The 19,003-nt window shown below is 35.7% G+C and overlaps 2 protein-coding genes across 3 annotated transcripts in view; both read left to right on the top strand.

Moving 5' to 3' along the window:
- Positions 1–11,870, top strand: part of grinaa (glutamate receptor, ionotropic, N-methyl D-aspartate-associated protein 1a (glutamate binding)) — a 28,560-nt gene extending 16,690 nt beyond the window's left edge. The window contains exons 2-8 of one of the 2 annotated variants that reach the window (XR_012049373.1): positions 2,021–2,341; positions 2,402–2,517; positions 2,581–2,781; positions 2,846–2,974; positions 5,937–6,080; positions 6,162–8,042; positions 8,319–11,870. Coding sequence is in view for 1 of the 2 variants with exons in the window: in XM_061931406.2 (XP_061787390.1) it covers positions 2,044–2,341; positions 2,402–2,517; positions 2,581–2,781; positions 2,846–2,974; positions 5,937–6,080; positions 6,162–6,311 (1,038 nt within the window). In the remaining variant the exon portion in view is untranslated. Of the gene's footprint in view, positions 1–2,020; positions 2,342–2,401; positions 2,518–2,580; positions 2,782–2,845; positions 2,975–5,936; positions 6,081–6,161 lie in introns of both variants that reach the window. The other variant, XM_061931406.2, reaches the window with a different exon arrangement.
- Positions 11,871–15,122: 3,252 nt separating this feature from the next.
- LOC133577478 (synaptonemal complex central element protein 1) overlaps positions 15,123–19,003 on the top strand; it is a 33,564-nt gene continuing 29,683 nt past the window's right edge. Inside the window, exon 1 of the mRNA XM_061931348.2 lies at positions 15,123–15,321. Within this exon, the coding sequence (XP_061787332.2) occupies positions 15,306–15,321 (16 nt within the window). The 5' untranslated portion in view covers positions 15,123–15,305. The remainder of the gene's footprint in view (positions 15,322–19,003) is intronic.

Here is a 19,003-nt window from a genome sequence, read left to right as displayed (position 1 = left end):
GCGCCAAGTATCAAAATACAACATTTTTCATTTAAATAAACATTTGCTAAACAGCTAGCAAAAAAAATAGCATGCTAAAGTTAGTATGATGACATAAGACACGTTAGCATGCTTTTAAGATGCACCATTTTTAGTTGTAAGCATACAAAATTAACTAAAAGCTAGCATGAATTGTTAGCATGCTAATAAAAGTTGTTAGCATATTTCCATGATGGCGCCAAGTATCACAATCCATGATTTTCAGGTGTAATCATACAAAATTAGCTAAAAAGCTAGCATAAAATGTTAGCACGCAAATGTTAGCGAGGTAATCTAAAAGACGCTAGCATACTTTCAACGTGGCGCCGAGCATCAAAATCCATTTTTTTACATTTAACGTACACATTTAGCTAAAAGGCTAGCATAAAGCGTTAGCATGCTAACGTGAACATGATGTAGGACAAATTAGTGTACTTCTAAGATAGTGTTAAGTAATAAAATACACCATTTTTTAGACGTAAACATGCAAAATTTGCTCAAAAGCTAGCATAAAATGTTAGCATACTTCCGAGATGGCGCCAAGTATCAAAATACAAAACTTTTTATTTAAATAAACAACATTTGTTAAACAGATAGCATGCTAAAGTTAGTATGATGACATAAAACAAGTTAGCATGCTTTTAAGATGCACCATTTTTAGTTGTAAGCATACAAAATCAACTAAAAGCTAGCATGAATTGTTAGCATGCTAATAAAAGTTGTTAGCATATTTCCATGATGGCGCCAAGTATCACAATCCATGATTTTCAGGTGTAATCATACAAAATTAACTAAAAAGCTAGCATAAAATGTTAGCACGCAAATGTCAACGAGGTAATCTAAAAGACGTTAGCATACTTTCAACATGGCGCCGAGCATCAAAATCCATTTTTTTTACATTTAACGTACACATTTAGCTAAAAGGCTAGCATAAAGCGTTAGCATGCTAACGTGAACATGATGTAGGACAAATTAGTGTACTTCTAAGATAGTGTTAAGTAATAAAATACACCATTTTTTAGACGTAAACATGCAAAATTTGCTCAAAAGCTAGCATAAAATGTTAGCATACTTCCGAGATGGCGCCAAGTATCAAAATACAAAACTTTTTATTTAAATAAACAACATTTGCTAAACAGCTAGCATGCTAAAGTTAGTATGATGACATAAGACAAGTTAGCATGCTTTTAAGATGCACCATTTTTAGTTGTAAGCATACAAAATCAACTAAAAGCTAGCATGAATTGTTAGCATGCTAATAAAAGTTGTTAGCATATTTCCATGATGGCGCCAAGTATCACAATTCATGATTTTTAGGTTTAAACATACAAAGTTAGTTAAAGAGCGAGCATAAAACGTTAGCATACTTTTCAGATGGCGCCAAGTGTCCAGGGAGACCCAAGTCCTGGACCCTAACGGCGGGCTCTGGTGCAAACATGGCCATGGCCAAAAGGCGGTGCTGAGGCAGGTCCAAAAGTTGCCAGAAGGGCCAGGCCAGGGCCCAGATCAGGGCCCAGGCCAGGGCCCAGGCCAGTGCCCAGGCCAGGGCCCAGACCAGGGCCCAGGCCAGGGCCCAGGCCAGTGCCCAGGCCAGGGCCCAGGCCAGGGCCCAGGCCAGTGCCCAGGCCAGTGCCCAGGCCAGGGCCCAGGCCAGGGCCCAGACCAGTGCCCAGGCCAGTGCCCAGACCAGTGCCCAGGCCAGGGCCCAGGCCAGTGCCCAGGCCAGTGCCCAGGCCAGTGCCCAGGCCAGTGCCCAGGCCAAGGCCCAGGCCAGTGCCCAGACCAGGGCCCAGGCCAGGGCCCAGGTCAGTGCCCAGGCCAGGGCCCAGGCCAGTGCCCAGGCCAGGGCCCAGGCCAGTGCCCAGGCCAGGGCCCAGGCCAGTGCCCAGGCCAGTGCCCAGGCCAGGGCCCAGGCCAGGGCCCAGGCGTGGGCATAAAAGAGGTGAAAGATGCAGAAGACACATCCACTGAAGTGTGACGGTGGTCTGTGTTGCACTCCTAGGTGGTCCAGCGAGCGTGTGAACCATGTCCCAGGACAAGAGTGGCTACCCTGCCATGGGGGAGACTCATCCCATCCACAGCAACGTGTACGGACCCCCGCAGCCGGGCTTCGGCATGCCCCCGCCCAACTACAGCCAGGGCCCCGGAGGACCGTACCCGCCGGCAGCCGGCTACGGGCAGCCGGGGTTCCCCCAGGCGGGCTTTGGTCCCCCCGGCCCCTATCCTCAGATGCCTTACCCCCAGATGCCCTACCCGCAGGGGCCCTACCCGCAGGGGCCGTACCAAGGACCCGGGCAGCCAGGCTTTCCCGGAGACCCCTCTGGTGAGCGGCAAGATGGACGACACCTCCGTTGCACCCTCTAAATACTCCTGTTGTCCTCAGCACCTGGTGGCAGCCCCGGTTACCACGGCGACGTGCCTCCAACCTACTACGACAACGAGGACTTCACCAACTCCGGCTTCGAGGACAAGAGCATCCGACAGGCCTTCATCCGCAAAGTCAGTTAGCGAAGGAGCCGAGACGCCAGGGAAGCTCCTCCTCACCCTCTTGTTGCCCGGCAGGTGTTCCTGGTCCTGACCGTGCAGCTGATGGTCACCTTCTCCTTCGTGGCCATCTTCACCTTCGTGGACGAGGCCAAGGTCTTTGTGCGCAGGAACCCCTGGACCTACTACATCTCCTACGTGGTCTTCCTGGTGGCGCTCATCGTGCTCAGCTGCTGCGGGGACTTCCGCCGCAAGCACCCCTGGAACCTGGTGGCACTGGTATGACCAAAAAACCCGGGTCAGTCCAGCAGGACCTAGACTCTTCTCTTCTGCTCTTCCACAGTCCATCCTGACCCTGAGCCTGTCCTACATGGTGGGCATGATCGCCAGCTTCTACGACACGGACACCGTCATCATGGCCGTGGGCATCACCGCCGTGGTCTGCTTCACCGTGGTCCTCTTCTCGCTCCAGGTCTGACCCAGCACTTCACGACACTGTTTGTGTGGGAATGAATAACTCGCTTGTTGCATTGTCCAAGGTGAGTGGATGTCGAAATGCTTCCAATCGCTCCAGAAATGTGGCGTATGGAGACGTTTTTATACTGATCGTTCATTTTCAATGGGCCGAAATTCCTGGTAATTCCTGGTAATCAGGGAATATTCAGAAGTGGGAAACGTGCTGGCTTGAATGTCCAGGGTGAGTGGAGTGTGTGGATGTTGGAAGGCTTCTAATAGAAATGTGGCATATGCAGTAGATTGTATAATACACATTCATTCACTGTCAATGGGGAGAACATTCCTGGAAAATCAGGAATTTTGGGAAAGGGAAAAACATGTTTTGCGTATATGGGAAGAGTAGGGTTGAAAGGTTGGAAAGGAGGGCTCATATTTTAGGGCACCGAGGCAAACATTAGCTCATTTGCATTATTGGCTCTGGTGTCTTTCAGCTTCTTCTTCACAATACCCCACAGATTCTCTATGGGGTTCAGGTCAGGGGAGTTGGCAGGCCAATGGAGTACAGTAATGCCATGGTCGGTACACCAGTTACTGGTGGTTTTGGCACTGTGGGCAGGTGCCAGATCATGCTGGAAAATGATCTATATACTTGGTCTGAGGAAATATTCTAATTTTTTGAGATAGGATTTTTGAGTTTTCTTAAGCTGTATGCCATAATCAGCAATATATATATATGTATATATATATGTATGTATGTATGTATGTGTGGGGAAAAAATCACAAGACTACTTCATCTCTACAGGCCTGTTTCATGAGGGGTTCCCTCAATCATCAGGAGATTTTAATAGAAGCATTCACATACCATGGTTTATATAGGGCACAGAGCGGGTAGGTACAGGCAGGCGTAGGGGCGTGGTGATTGGCTCATGTGTTACCTAGGAGGTGTTTCCGTCTGTGACGGCATGCTGATACAATTTCGCTGCGCTTGTTGAGGGATGACAGGTCTGGACGGTAAATAATAAACAGTTTCTCTTTCAAGCATAGGTTGCATCTTTTATTACCACTATTGTAAGGTGTGCTGGATGCAAGAATTTGCCATGTTATTGAATATTCAACATTATTGTCTTTGAGGTCCCAAATGTGTTTGCTGAGTTCTGTGGTATTCAATAATGTTGAATATTCAATAACATGGCAAATTCTTGCATCCAGCACACCTTACAATAGTGGTAATAAAAGATGCAACCTGTGCTTGAAAGAGAAACTGTTTATTATTTACCGTCCAGACCTGTCATCCCTCAACAAGCGCAGCGAAATTGTATCAGCATGCCGTCACAGACGGAAACACCTCCTAGGTAACACATGAGCCAATCACCACGCCCCTACGCCAGCCTGTACCCACCCACTCTGTGCCCTATATAAACCATGGTATGCGAATGCTTCTATTAAAATCTCCTGATGATTGAGGGAACCCCTCATGAAACAGGCCTGTAGAGATGATTTTTTTCCCCACACATACATATATTGCGCTCTACCACGGTATCGAGCACTATTTTTTGGATAATCTTATTAAGACATATATATATATATATATATATATATATATATATATATATATATATATATATATACATATATATATATATATATATATATATATATATATATATATATTCATATCAATTTATTATTATTAAATGTGTGAATGTCCAAACATTCACACATTTAATTATAATAAATTGATTATTTTTTGGTGTAAGATGTTATATACCGTATTTTCCGCACCATAAGGCGCCCTGGGTTATAAGCCGCGCCTTCAATGAACGGCATATTTCAAAACTTTGTCCACCTATAAGCCGCCCCGTGTTGTAAGCCGCATCTAACTGCGCTAAAGGAATGTCAAAAAAACAGTCAAATAGGTCAGTCAAACTTTAATAATATATTAAAACCAGCGTGATGTGGGCGCGCATGGAGTCGTATATCAACATGGACGGAGCTGCGTGAAAAAAGCCACCCGGCCTCTTCGCGTAAACTTAAACTTACCTTAACCACTCGCTCATCTTTTCTTCATCCATCCCTTCGAGTTAGCTTTTATGATGACGCCGGCCGGAAAGGTCTCTTTTGGCAAGGTCTTCCTTTTGAATATCACCATGGGTGGAAGTTTCTGGCCATTAGCATGGCAAGCTAGAACCACAGTGAAGGATGACTTCTCATTCCCTGTGGTGCGAATATTCACCGTACGTGCTCCCGTTGTATCCACAGTGCGGTTCACCGGAATATCAGTTGCTGTGAAATAGTAGTCCGTGTGCGGATGGAGAGATTGCGTCTTTTCATGAACCGGATCCCTGTCGCTTAGTAGGAGCCATTTTGTGGTCTTTACAGATGTAAACACACAAAGGAAATGATAATATCCGCGCGCTTTTTCTTCTTCTACGCGGGCGGGTGGTTGCTTACAGTAGAAGAAGAAGGGCTTCCTGTTTTATGGGGGCGGGTGCTTATTTTGGCGGTTGCTTGCGTAGAAGAAGAAGCGCTTCCTGTTCTACCGGGAAAAAAGATGGCGGCTGTTTACCGTAGTTGCGAGACCGAAACTTTATGAAAATGAATCTTAATATTAATCCATATATAAAGCGCACCGGGTTATAAGGCGCACTGTCAGCTTTTGAGAAAATGTGTGGTTTTTATGTGCGCCTTATAGTGCGGAAAATACGGTATGTGAATTCTTGGACATTCACATATATAATAATAATAATAATAATAATGAGTATATAATTTTTTTGGTGTAGAATGTTAAATGTGTGGACATTCACAAAATGATTGTAATGTAGCAGTTTTAGAAAAAAAACAATTTGTGCCCCCCTTGGCATGGCACTGCCAACCCCCCCCCGAGGGGTCGGCTAGAGGAGGAGTGACATGTCCTCCTGGAGCAAATATGACATCACTTCCTGTCACCTGATGGTGATAGTTGTCCTTGTTGTCCACAGAGCAAATATGACTTCACTTCCTGTCAAGGCGTGCTGTTCGTGTGCCTGATCGTGCTCCTGCTCTTCGGCATCCTGTGCATGTTCATCCGCCACAGGATCCTGCACATCGTCTACGCCTCCCTGGGAGCGCTCCTGTTCACCTGCGTGAGTTCCTCAAAACTACTGTGGGCGCCCTCTGGCCTTCTCGCTCACTCACTCACGCCGACGTTGTCTTCCTGTCTGCAGTTCCTGGCCGTGGACACGCAGCTGCTGCTGGGCAACAAGAAGTTGTCCCTCAGCCCCGAGGAGTACGTCTTTGCTGCCCTCAACCTCTACACGGACATCATCAACATCTTCCTCTACATCCTGGCCATTGTGGGCCGCTCCCGCGACTGATGCTGCTGCTGCTGCACGCCATCATGTGACCTTTCATCTTCCCTCTCACTTTAAAACCTTTACTAACACGGAACAGTTTGGCGTGAAGCGTAACTTTGTTTTGGCAGGCGAGGTAGACGCTTATACTGACAACTTGGCTTGCACATACAAGCTCCAAGTATTCCCCACATGCTTTTACTCATGCAATTATTTCATTCACTTAAAACAACTATTTCCTGCAAGTATAAAAAGAAAAAGAAATTTTCTTCAATTAAACAATCGATTTGTAAGTATAAGAACAATTTTCTTCAATTAAAAAAAAAAGATTCACAAATATAAAAAAATATTTTCTGCAAGTAAAAAAATAATGCGCAAGTATAACATTTTTTTTCTTCAATTTAAAAATTGTTCACAATTAGAAAAACAATTTCTTGCAAGTAAAAACAACTTTGCAAGTATAAAAACAATTTCGTCCAATTAAAAAAATTATTCGCAAGTATAAAAAAATGTTTCTGCAAATAAAAAAATATATTTGCAAGTATAAAAACAATTGTCCGAAAGTTTAAAAAAAAAAAAAAAAAAAAAAAAATTGCAAGTATAACAACAATTTTGTCCAATTAAAAAAAACTATTCACAAGTATAAAAACATTTTTTTTCCAATTAAAAAAACTATTCGCAAGTATAAAAACAATTTCGTCCAATTAAAAAAAACGATTCGCAAGTGTAAAAACTATTTCTTGCAAGTAAATGCAACTTTGCAAGTATAAAAACAATTTTGTCCAATTAAAAAAATTATTCGCAAGTATAAAAACTGTTTTCTCCAAGTAAAAAAAATGATTGCCAAGTATAAAAAAATATTTCTGCAAATAAAAAAAATTATTTGCAAGTATAAAAACAATTGTCCGAAAGTTAAAAAAAAAAAAAAAAAAAAAATTGCAAGTATAACAACAATTTTGTCCAATTAAAAAAAACTATTCGCAAGTATAAAAACATTTTTTTTTCAATTAAAAAAACTATTCGCAAGTATAAAAACAATTTCGTCCAATTAAAAAAAACGATTCGCAAGTATAAAAACTATTTCTTGCAAGTAAATGCAACTTTGCAAGTATAAAAACAATTTTGTCCAATTAAAAAAATGATTCGCAAGTATAAAAACTGTTTTCTCTAAGTAAAAGAAATGATTGGCAAGTATAACAAATGTTTCTGCAAGTAAAAAAAAAACAGTTCGCAGGTATAAAAATCATTTTTTGCAAGTTGAAAAACTTTGCAGGTATAAAAACTATTTTCTCCAATTTAAAAAATGATTTTCAAGTATAAAAACTGTTTTCTCCAAGTAAAAAAAAATGATTGGCAAATATTTAAAAAAATTATTTCCAAATATAAAAACAATTGGCCGTAAGTTTAAATAAACCAACAATTCGCAAGTATAAAAACAATTTTGTCCAATTAAAAAAACTTTGCAAGTATAAAAACTATTTCCTCTAAGTAAAAAAAAAAAGATTTGCATGTATAAAATTTTTTTCTGCAAGTAAAAACAACTTTGCAAGTATAAAAACAATTTTGTCCAATTAAAAAAATTATTCGCAAGTATAAAAACTGTTTTCTCTAAGTAAAATAAATGATTGGCAAGTATAACAAATGTTTCTGCAAGTAAAAAAAAAACAGTTCGCAGGTATAAAAATCATTTTTTGCAAGTAGAAAAACTTTGCAGGTATAAAAACTATTTTCTCCAATTTAAAAAATGATTCGCAAGTATAAAAACTGTTTTCTCCAAGTAAAAAAAATGATTGGCAAATATTAAAAAAATGTATTTCCAAATATAAAAACAATTGGCCGAAAGTTTAAATAAACCAACAATTTGCAAGTATAAAAACAATTTTGTCCAATTAAAAAAACATTGCAAGTATAAAAACTATTTTCTCTAAGTAAAAAAAAAAAAGATTTGCATGTATAAAAAATGTTTCTGCAAGTAAAAAAACAGTTTGCAGGTATAAAAAACATTTTTTGCAAGTAAAAACAACTTTGCAGGTATAAAAACTATTTTCTCCAATTTAAAAAATGATTCGCAAGTATAAAAACGGTTTTCTCCAAGTAAAAAAAATTATTGGCAAGTATAAAAAAATGTTTCTGCAAATAAAAAAAATTATTTGCAAGTATAAAAACAATTGTCCGAAACTTAAAAAAAATTAAAAAATTTGCAAGTATGACAACAATTTGTCCATTTAAAAAAAACTATTCGCAAGTTTAAAAACATTTTTTTTCCAATTAAAAAAACTATTCGCAAGTATAAAAACTATTTCTTGCAAGTAAATACAACTTTGCAAGTATAAAAACTATTTTGTCCAATGAAAAAAATTATTCGCAAGTACAAAAACTGTTTTCTCTAAGTAAAAACAATTATTGGCAAGTATAAAAACATGTTTCTGCAAATAAAAAAAATTATTGGCAAGTATAAAAACATGTTTCTGCAAATAAAAAATTTTATTTGCAAGTATAAAAACAATTGTCCGAAAGTCAAAAAAAAAAAAAAAAATTCGCAAGTTTAAAAAAAATGTTGTCCAATTAATAAAAAAAACTAAACTATTCGCAAGTATAAAAACAATTTTGTCCAATTAAAAAAAAATATTGGCAAGTATAAAAAAATCATCCGAAAGTAATAGAACAATTGTCCGAAAGTTTGAAAATAAAAAAAACAGTTTGCAAGTAAAAAAACTATTCGCAAGTATAAAAACTATTGTCCAAAAGTAAAAGAAAACTATTCGCAAGTATATAAACAATTTTGTCCAATTAAGAAAACTATTTGCAAGTATAAAAACATTTTTTCTCCAATTAAAAAAACTTTTCGCAAGTATAAAAACAATTTCGTCCAATTATTTGCAAGTATAAAAACTATTTTTTGCAAGTAAATACAACTTTGCAAGTATAAAAACTATTTTGTCCAATGAAAAAAATTATTCACAAGTACAAAAACTGTTTTCTCTAAGTAAAAACAATTATTGGCAAGTATAAAAACATTTTTCTGCAAATAAAAAAAATGATTTGCAAGTATAAAAACAATTGTCCGAAAGTAAAAAAAAAATAAAAAATTCGCAAGTTTAAAAAAAATGTTGTCCAATTAATAAAAAAAACTAAACTATTCGCAAGTATAAAAACAATTTTGTCCAATTTAAAAAAAAATATTGGCAAGTATAAAAAAATCATCCGAAAGTAATAGAAAAATTGTCCGAAAGTTTGAAAATAAAAAAAAACAGTTTGCAAGTAAAAAAACTATTCGCAAGTATAAAAACTATTGTCCAAAAGTAAAAGAAAACTATTCGCAAGTATAAAAACTATTGTCCAAAAGTAAAAGAAAACTATTCGCAAGTATAAAAACTATTGTCCAAAAGTAAAATAAAACTATTCGCAAGTATATAAACAATTTCATCCAATTAAAAAAAACTATTCGTGTAAAAACTATTTCTTGCAAGTAAATACAACTTTGCAAGTATAAAAACTATTTTGTCCAATGAAAAAAATTATTCGCAAGTATAAAAACTGTAACAAACAAGTAAAAACAATTATTGGCAAGTATAAAAACATGTTTCTGCAAATAAAAAAAATGATTTGCAAGTATAAAAACAATTGTCCGAAAGTAAAAAAAAATAAAAAAATTTGCAAGTATGACAACAATTTGTCCATTTAAAAAAAACTATTCGCAAGTTTAAAAACATTTTTTTTCCAATTAAAAAAACTATTCGCAAGTATAAAAACTATTTCTTGCAAGTAAATACAACTTTGCAAGTATAAAAACTATTTTGTCCAATGAAAAAAATTATTCACAAGTACAAAAACTGTTTTCTCTAAGTAAAAACAATTATTGGCAAGTATAAAAACATGTTTCTGCAAATAAAAAAAATTATTGGCAAGTATAAAAACATGTTTCTGCAAATAAAAAAAATTATTGGCAAGTATAAAAACAATTGTCCGAAAGTAAAAAAAAAATAAAAAATTCGCAAGTTTAAAAAAAATGTTGTCCAATTAATTAAAAAAAACTAAACTATTCGCAAGTATAAAAACAATTTTGTCCAATTAAAAAAAAATATTGGCAAGTACAAAAAAATCATCCGAAAGTAATAGAACAATTGTCCGAAAGTTTGAAAATAAAAAAAACAGTTTGCAAGTAAAAAAACTATTCGCAAGTATAAAAACTATTGTCCAAAAGTAAAAGAAAACTATTCGCAAGTATATAAACAATTTTGTCCAATTAAAAAAAACTATTGGCAAGTATAAAAAAATTATCCGAAAGTATTAAAAACAATTGTCCGATACAGTTTGCAAGTATAAAAAACAATTTTCTGCAAGTAAAAAAACAAGTTGCAAGTATAAAAACTATTGTCCAAAAGTAAAAGAAAACTATTCGCAAGTATAAAAACTATTGTCCAAAAGTAAAAGAAAACTGTTCGCAAGTACAAAAACTATTGTCCAAAAGTAAAAGAAAACTATTCGCAAGTATATAAACAATTTTGTCCAATTAAAAAAAACTACTGGCAAGTATAAAAAAATTATCCGAAAGTATTAAAAACAATTGTCTGATATAGTTTGCAAGTATAAAAAAAAAATTTCTGCAAGTAAAAAAACAAATTGCAAGTATAAAAACTATTGTCCAAAAGTAAAAGAAAACTATTCGGAAGTATAGTGTTAACTTATAGGTTGAGCTTGTTTACTTTCTCCTTTGTCGCCATTTCACTGCCCATTATGCTGCTGCTTCTTTGCAGCGCCCCCCTGTGGCTGTAGAGTGTAATTACAGGTGCTTTGGAATATTACTGCCAAAAGTTTGAACTTTTTTTACTTGCAGAAAATTGTTGGGTTTTTTTCGCTTGCGAATCATTTTTTAAAATGAGTAAAAACGTACTTACTTGCGAATGGTTGGGCGCCAGTAAAACACTGTGGTCATTTCACTCCGTGCATCTGTCCCTCGCCAGCCCACTAACTGCATGGTAACCGTGGAAACGGCACTAATGATGATTCTCCTCGCCCGTCAAGTGAGGAATAAGTTGTAAATATTAGGTGTACCACTATATTCTAAATGGAATGGCCGTGTTGACACGTAGGACATACCCAGGCTTCATTCCTTTTTTTTACCCCCTGTTGTTTTTCTTGCTTGGTCCTTGGCGTGAAGTGAACGCTTCTGTACTGTGTTTCCTTCCTTCACCTTTCAGTGAGTTATTATTGAAGTATTGGGAAAAAGCCGCTCCCCATTTTGAAGTTTTAATGAAGTAGCCGGACGCTGGAATCACATGCTGTGAAGAATTGGCATGCTAACTTATTTATTTAATCCGTCTTAACGGCTGCTGTAGCATCATTTTAACAAGTAGAACAAACTACTCTGGTTTCATTTGAGTTTGAGCCTGCTGTGGCCATGTCACTTTGTTACGGGCAGCGGAAGGTGTGTACATAGAAGAAGTGCAACGTGCTTTGGTGTGTATAGACCAGGTGCTTTTGGACTGTGTCGGTCTGTTTGGCTTTGTACATATTCCTGTAGAGTGGAAATGCATTCCTCACTGCTCTTGGCTTCACATAAAAACGTACCATGTGGAAAAAGTGTCCTAATTTACTGCTGGGGAAGTCACAAAAACTTTGTATGTTAGGAAAAATACTTGATGCAAATTAATATTGCGCTCCACCTACGTCACGAATCCATCATTATGGCTTTCCAGAGCCAGCGACTTCATTTTATTTGTATTTTTTTTGTCGAGGAGCTTTTATTAAATATTTTTAATTTTTATAAACCTTAATTTATAATATTCAACATGACTTCATCAGTCAATTATAGCCACCTACGTGACGTCACCAGTCCGCCATTATGGCTCTCGAGAGCCAGCGACTTCATTTTATTTCTTTTTGTTGTTGTTGTTAAGCTTTTATTAAATCTATTTTCTTTTTATAAACCTTAATTTATAATATTCAACATGACTTCATCAGTCAATTATAGCCAACTACGTGACTTCATTTGATTTTTATTTTTTTATTTTTTTGTTGAGGAGCTTTTATTAAAACTTTATTTTTATAAACCTTAATTTATAATATTCAACATGACTTCATCAGTCAATTATAGCCACCTACGTGACTTCATTTGATTTTTATTTTTTTATTTTTTTGTCGAGGAGCTTTTATTAAATCTTTATTTTTATAAACGTTAATTTCTAATATTCAACATGACTTCATCAGTCAATTATAGCCACCTACGTGACGTCACCAGTCCACCATTATGGCTCTCGAGAGCCAGCGACTTCATTTTATTTTATTTTATTATGTTTTTGTTGAGGAGCTTTTATTAAGTATTTTTTATTTTTATGAACCTTAATTTCTAATATTCAACATGACTTCATCAGTCAATTATAGCCACCTACGTGACGTCACCAGTCCGCCATTATGGCTCTCGAGAGCCAGTGACTTCATTTTATTTATTTATTTGTTGTTGTTGAGCTTTTACTAAATCTATTTTCTTTTTATAAACCTTAATTTATAATATTCAACATGACTTCATCAGTCAATTATAGCCAACTACGTGACTTCATTTTATTTTTATTTTTATTTTTTTGTCGAGGAGCTTTTATTAAATCTTTATTTTTATGAACCTTAATTTCTAATATTCAACATGACTTCATCAGTCAATTATAGCCACCTACGTGACGTCACCAGTCCACCATTATGGCTCTCGAGAGCCAATGACTTCATTTTATTTGTTTTTTCTTTTTTTTTTTGTCGAGGAGCTTTTATTAAATATGTTTTATTTTTATAAACATTAATTTATAATATTCAACATGACTTCATCAGTCAATTATAGCCAACTACGTGACTTCATTTTATTTTTGTTTTTTATTTTTTTGTCGAGGAGCTTTTATTAAATCTTTATTTTTATGAACCTTAATTTATAATATTCAACATGACTTCATCAGTCAATTATAGCCACCTACGTGACGTCACCAGTCCACCATTATGGCTCTCGAGAGCCAACGACTTCATTTTATTTGTTTTTTCTTTTTTTTTTTGTCGAGGAGCTTTTATTAAATATGTTTTATTTTTATAAACATTAATTTATAATATTCAACATGACTTCATCAGTCAATTATAGCCAACTACGTGACTTCATTTTATTTTTGTTTTTTATTTTTTTGTCGAGGAGCTTTTATTAAATCTTTATTTTTATGAACCTTAATTTATAATAGTCAACATGACTTCATCAGTCAATTATAGCCACCTACGTGACGTCACCAGTCCGCCATTATGGCTCTCGAGAGCCAGCAACTTCATTTTATTTTTATTTTTTATTTTTTTGTCAAGCTTTTATTAAATCTTTATTTTTATGAACCTTAATTTCTAATATTCAACATGACTTCATCAGTCAATTATAGCCACCTACGTGACGTCACCAGTCCGCCATTATGGCTCTCGACAGCCAGCGACTTCCATTTTATTTCTTTTTTCTTTTTTTTTTGTCGTTGAGTTTTTATTAAATATTTTGTACTTTTATAAACGTTAATTTATAATAGTCAACATGACTTCATCAGTCAATTACAGCCAACTACGTGACGTCACCAGTCCGCCATTATGGCTCTCGAGAGCCATATTATTTTATTTATACATTATTTTTAATATATTTACATTTTTATTATTTTATCATATTGTATTATTTATTATTTTTATTTTAATTTTATTATTTACATATTTATTTTATTACATATATTTATACATTATTATTATTTTTATTTTTTTTGTCGAGGAGCTTTTATTAAATCTTTTGTACTTTTATTAACCTTAATTTATAATATTCAACATGACTTCATCAGTCAATTATAGCCACCTACGTGACGTCACCAGTCCGCCATTATGGCTCTCGAGAGCCAGCGACTTCATTTTATTTATTTATTTATTTTGTTTTTGTCGTTGAGCTTTTATTAAATCTTTTTTCTTTTTATAAACCTTAATTTATAATATTCAACATGACTTCATCAGTCAATTATAGCCACCTACGTGACGTCACCAGTCCGCCATTATGGCTCTCGAGAGCCAGCAACTTCATTTTATTTTTATTTTTTATTTTTTTGTCAAGCTTTTATTAAATCTTTATTTTTATGAACCTTAATTTCTAATATTCAACATGACTTCATCAGTCAATTATAGCCACCTACGTGACGTCACCAGTCCGCCATTATGGCTCTCGACAGCCAGCAACTTCCATTTTATTTATTTTTTCTTTTTTTTTTGTCGTTGAGTTTTTATTAAATCTTTTGTACTTTTATTAACCTTAATTTATAATATTCAACATGACTTCATCAGTCAATTATAGCCACCTACGTGACGTCACCAGTCCACCATTATGGCTCTCGAGAGCCATATTATTTTATTTATACATTATTTTTAATATATTTACATTTTTATTATTTTATCATATTGTATTATTTATTATTTTTATTTTTATTTTATTATTTACATATTTATTTTATTACATATATTTATTTATACATTATTATTATTATTTTTTTTTTTTGTCGAGGAGCTTTTATTAAATCTTTTGTACTTTTATTAACCTTAATTTATAATATTCAACATGACTTCATCAGTCAATTATAGCCACCTACGTGACGTCACCAGTCCGCCATTATGGCTCTCAAGAGCCAGTGACTTTTTTTTATTTTTATTTTTATTTTTATTTTTTTACAAACCTTTATTTATAAACTGCAACATTCACAAACAATCGAGACATAATAATAAAAATAAGTACAAAAAGAGAACCAGTGACTTCAGTCAATTATTGCCACCTACGTGACGTCACGAGTCCGCCATTTTGGCTCTCTGGAGCCAGTGACTTCAGTCAATTATAGCCACCTACGTGACGTCACTACGTGAGTCCGCCATTGTGGCTCCAAAGAAGCATTTGGCGCCGAATCCCGACGTCGTCAACTCAAACTATCTTGAATTTAGCTGAAAAGACCCTTCGTTGTGTCGGCAAACACTAATAACCTTTGCAACAAAATGAGCGATTCTGAAGGTGAGTCGACGACGTGCACATTTATTATATTGGTCGAATTAAAAAAAAAAAAATACTACTAGCATAGTTAGCAGATGAGCTGTTAGCATAGCTAGCAGGTTAGCTCATAAGGTGTTACAAGTAAAGTAGGTGAAAATAGCTAATATACGCTTTTGCTTCATGGAACTCTTATTGTGCTTTGTTATTGAAGTAGAACTGATCATTTGGACACATTTACTGCAATCCTGGCTGAGCTAAACCTATAAATATCAAAGTCTTTACAATAGTGTCACCCTTGACTCCACATAGACTAATAAATGTGCGTTAAAAAGTCCATAAGCGCCTTTTAAACACATTTCACCTTTTATTATTAATGGGTAATATTTATACTATTAATATTTAATTTATTGTCGCCTTTAACTTCGTGTTTTGTTTTTTTTGCACGAAGAAGTCCTTAAAGTATAAGAAATATTCTCTACTGCTCGCTAGTGTTACATATCTGAGTTATTGTGCAGAAATATGGGGAAATAACTACACATGTGCGCTACATTCGTTAACCGTGTTACAAAAAAATCAGTTAGAATAATACATAATGTTGGATATAGAGAACATACAAACCCTTTATTTATTTATTGAGTCAAAAATATTAAAGTTCAGTGATTTGGTAAAATTGCAAAGAGCTAAAATGATGTACAAAGCAAACTATAACCTGCTACCAATGAATGCATACCTGCCAACTACTCCGGTTTTACCGTAATTAGTACGGTTTTCATCAACCTATTACGGTTGCAGTGATAAAAAATACGGTTTTTCATTAATTCAATTTTTTTTTTTTTTTTAAATGCGCGAGGCTATTTATAGCACCGCTGCCAAGCACGAGGCACCAGTTGCCATTGTTTCCAAACGAGCGAACGATCATGGAATCAGCCGGAGAAAAATCGCAAACGAGTCTTAAACCGAAAAGAAAACTGCAGTCATTCCGTGAAGAATATTCAAAAGCCTATCCGGGAATAATTATCCGTTCCAAAAAGGGTGAAAACTACGCGAATTGCACCTTGTGCAGACAATATTTTTTTCGATCGGACACGGAGGAATTAGCGATGTAAAAGACCACGTTGGGACAAAAAAACACAAGTCTAATGCCGTTGCTAGCGATACAAGTGGAAAACTTTCAACGTTTTTCGTCGCCCAAACAGATTCTTTGGATGTGATAAATGCCGAAGTTTTATTTATGGAGGCAATAATTGAGCATGGACTTCCAATCGCACTGGCTGATCACATGGGACAGTTAAATGTTTGTAATGCAACCTTTAAAAATCATTACGCGGTGATCGCGGTCCCAAAAATAAACTTTTCTTGCATGATAATGTCCAGAAAAACTCACTTTATATTACTATAGAGTCCTTTTAACGAATGAGTTTGATGGTTTATCACAAACCTTAAATGAAAGAAGTCCTTTGTTCTCCTGCACCATGCATGCGCTTTGGCCTTGCTTCGTGTTTGGTGCGCAATCCTGTCGGCTGTATTTCACAGCACGTCTTTGACAACTTGAAGTGGCATAAAACATTTAAAACAAAGGGGTTATAGGAACAATCACTTTCAGTGTTTTATGCCACTTCAAGTTGTCAAAGACGGTATGCTGGTGCCCGACTGCCACAAGTGGAACAAACATTTGAAACAAAGGGGTTATAGGAACAATCACTTTCAGTGTTTTATGCCACTTCAAGTAAACTTATCATAAAGTTACCATATCATTTTTGCAGTATGATCAATCTGATAGAATAAATTTGGATTTTAGCCACAAAAAGGTAATGACACCAATGTTATCTATTGGAATTGTTTAGTACTGTTATACTGTTAAAAGTGTTTATACTATTTATGCTTTCAAGTCCAAGTTGAAGAAATCTTGTTAAATGTTGACAGCATAACTACCAAAATACAGAAGTATGTCCTTAATATTTTTGCAGTGCTATTTCTGTTGAAAAGTTCAAATGATTACATTAGAGATGTGATGTGCCACTTTTCAAGTGTCTGATGGCTTAAATTAATTTTCATTCATTTTTCATATTTTGAATTCTTTTGAAAGGCTTACAAAAAAACTACATTTGAATTGTAATTCCATGCTATTGACAGGACTATTAATTTTAATGAAGTTAGCTTACCATGTTTACAGTATGATAATTGTGATAGAAATGTGAATTTTAGGCACAGAATATTTTTTACAATTGAACAAGGCAGTAGATTATACAAGCTTGGACAGAAAGTTAATAATGACACCAATTTTTTTTTTAATGGAATTGTTTAGTACTGTTTTACCATTTGTTTACTGTAAAAAGTGTTTATACTTTCAATTAACAAATGGAAGTCTTGTGAAAGATTGACAGGATAACTGGCATTAACTGTCAAAATAATTTCAAACTATTGAAGTTAGCTTACAGAATAAACATGTCAATCAACCCATATGATTTTTGCTGTAATATTTTTGTTTTGAAAAGTCACTGTGACTGATAGAAAAGTGATGGTTTTAGCAACATTTTAACCTGTCTGAATGCTAATAATCATTTTGCGTCGGGGGGGCGAAGGAACCCCCCACCAGGACTTTGTCCTGGACCTACCGGGGCCTGCGGCCCCTGGACCCTGGCTACTAGGTTTTTCTGATTTCAAAAGTTGGCAGGTATGCAATCGAGTTTATATATGTCGCCTATACTGTATAAACTACAAAATAACAAACACGGAGGCTCCAGTTTTACACGAGGAACACTTTATTAGGGCCCGCAATGGCCCATTGCAAAAGGACTCCCACAGGGAGTCCTTATGCAATGGGACATAAGGACCTATTGTTATTGTAAGGTTTTATTCTTTATTCTTTATTATTCTTCCGCCGCCTCTTCGAGCACTAATTTGACCCACTTAACATGCTTCAAAACTCACCATATTTGACCCACACATCAGAACCTGCGAAAATTGTCTTTTAATAAAAAAACCAAACTGCAAAAATCAAAATTGCGCTCTAGCGCCCCCTAGGAAAAAACAAACTAGACTGCCTGTAACTCCCACTAGGAAGGTCGGAAAGACATGAAACAAAATCCTCTATGTAGGTCTGACTCAGACCTAACTTTCATAATGGTACATTCTCGGGCTAAAATCTACAGGAAGTTGGCAATTCCCCCTTCAAGACAAAAAAGTACTAAAAACAGTCACTTTTGCCTCTTTGAGCTGTAATTTGACCCCCTTAACATGCTTCAAAACTCACCGAACTCAACACACACATCAGGACTGGCTAAAACTGTGATCTAATGAAAAAACCTAACCCCAAGTCTAAAAATTGTGCTCTACAGCAATTTTTTTATAAAACGCACAAAAAACTGCTCCTCAGATGAAAAATCTGACAAAACTGCCTGTAACTCCCACTGGGAAGGTCAGAGAGAGATGAAACAAAAACCTCTATGTAGGTCTCACTTAGACCTACATTTCATAAATTGACAACCCCCAGCAAAAATCAACAGGAAGTTTGCTATTCCCCCTTCAAAACAACATTTTTGGAAAAACCGGTCACCTTCCTTCAAAAACGAATTCCTCTGAGCGCGTTTGTCGTTTCGCCTTCAACCTAACACAGGAGAGACATTGAACCCTTGTGATTACAACAACAGAAGCGCTTTTTAATTAACTGCTCCGGTTTCGATTTTATGACCCTTCAAAGACC

The sequence above is a fragment of the Nerophis lumbriciformis genome, linkage group LG37, assembly GCF_033978685.3.
Source record: "Nerophis lumbriciformis linkage group LG37, RoL_Nlum_v2.1, whole genome shotgun sequence".
NCBI classification, from domain to species: Eukaryota; Metazoa; Chordata; class Actinopteri; order Syngnathiformes; family Syngnathidae; genus Nerophis; species Nerophis lumbriciformis.
The sequence above is the reverse complement of the archived record's forward strand: the minus strand, read 5'-3'. Positions and strand labels throughout refer to the sequence as shown.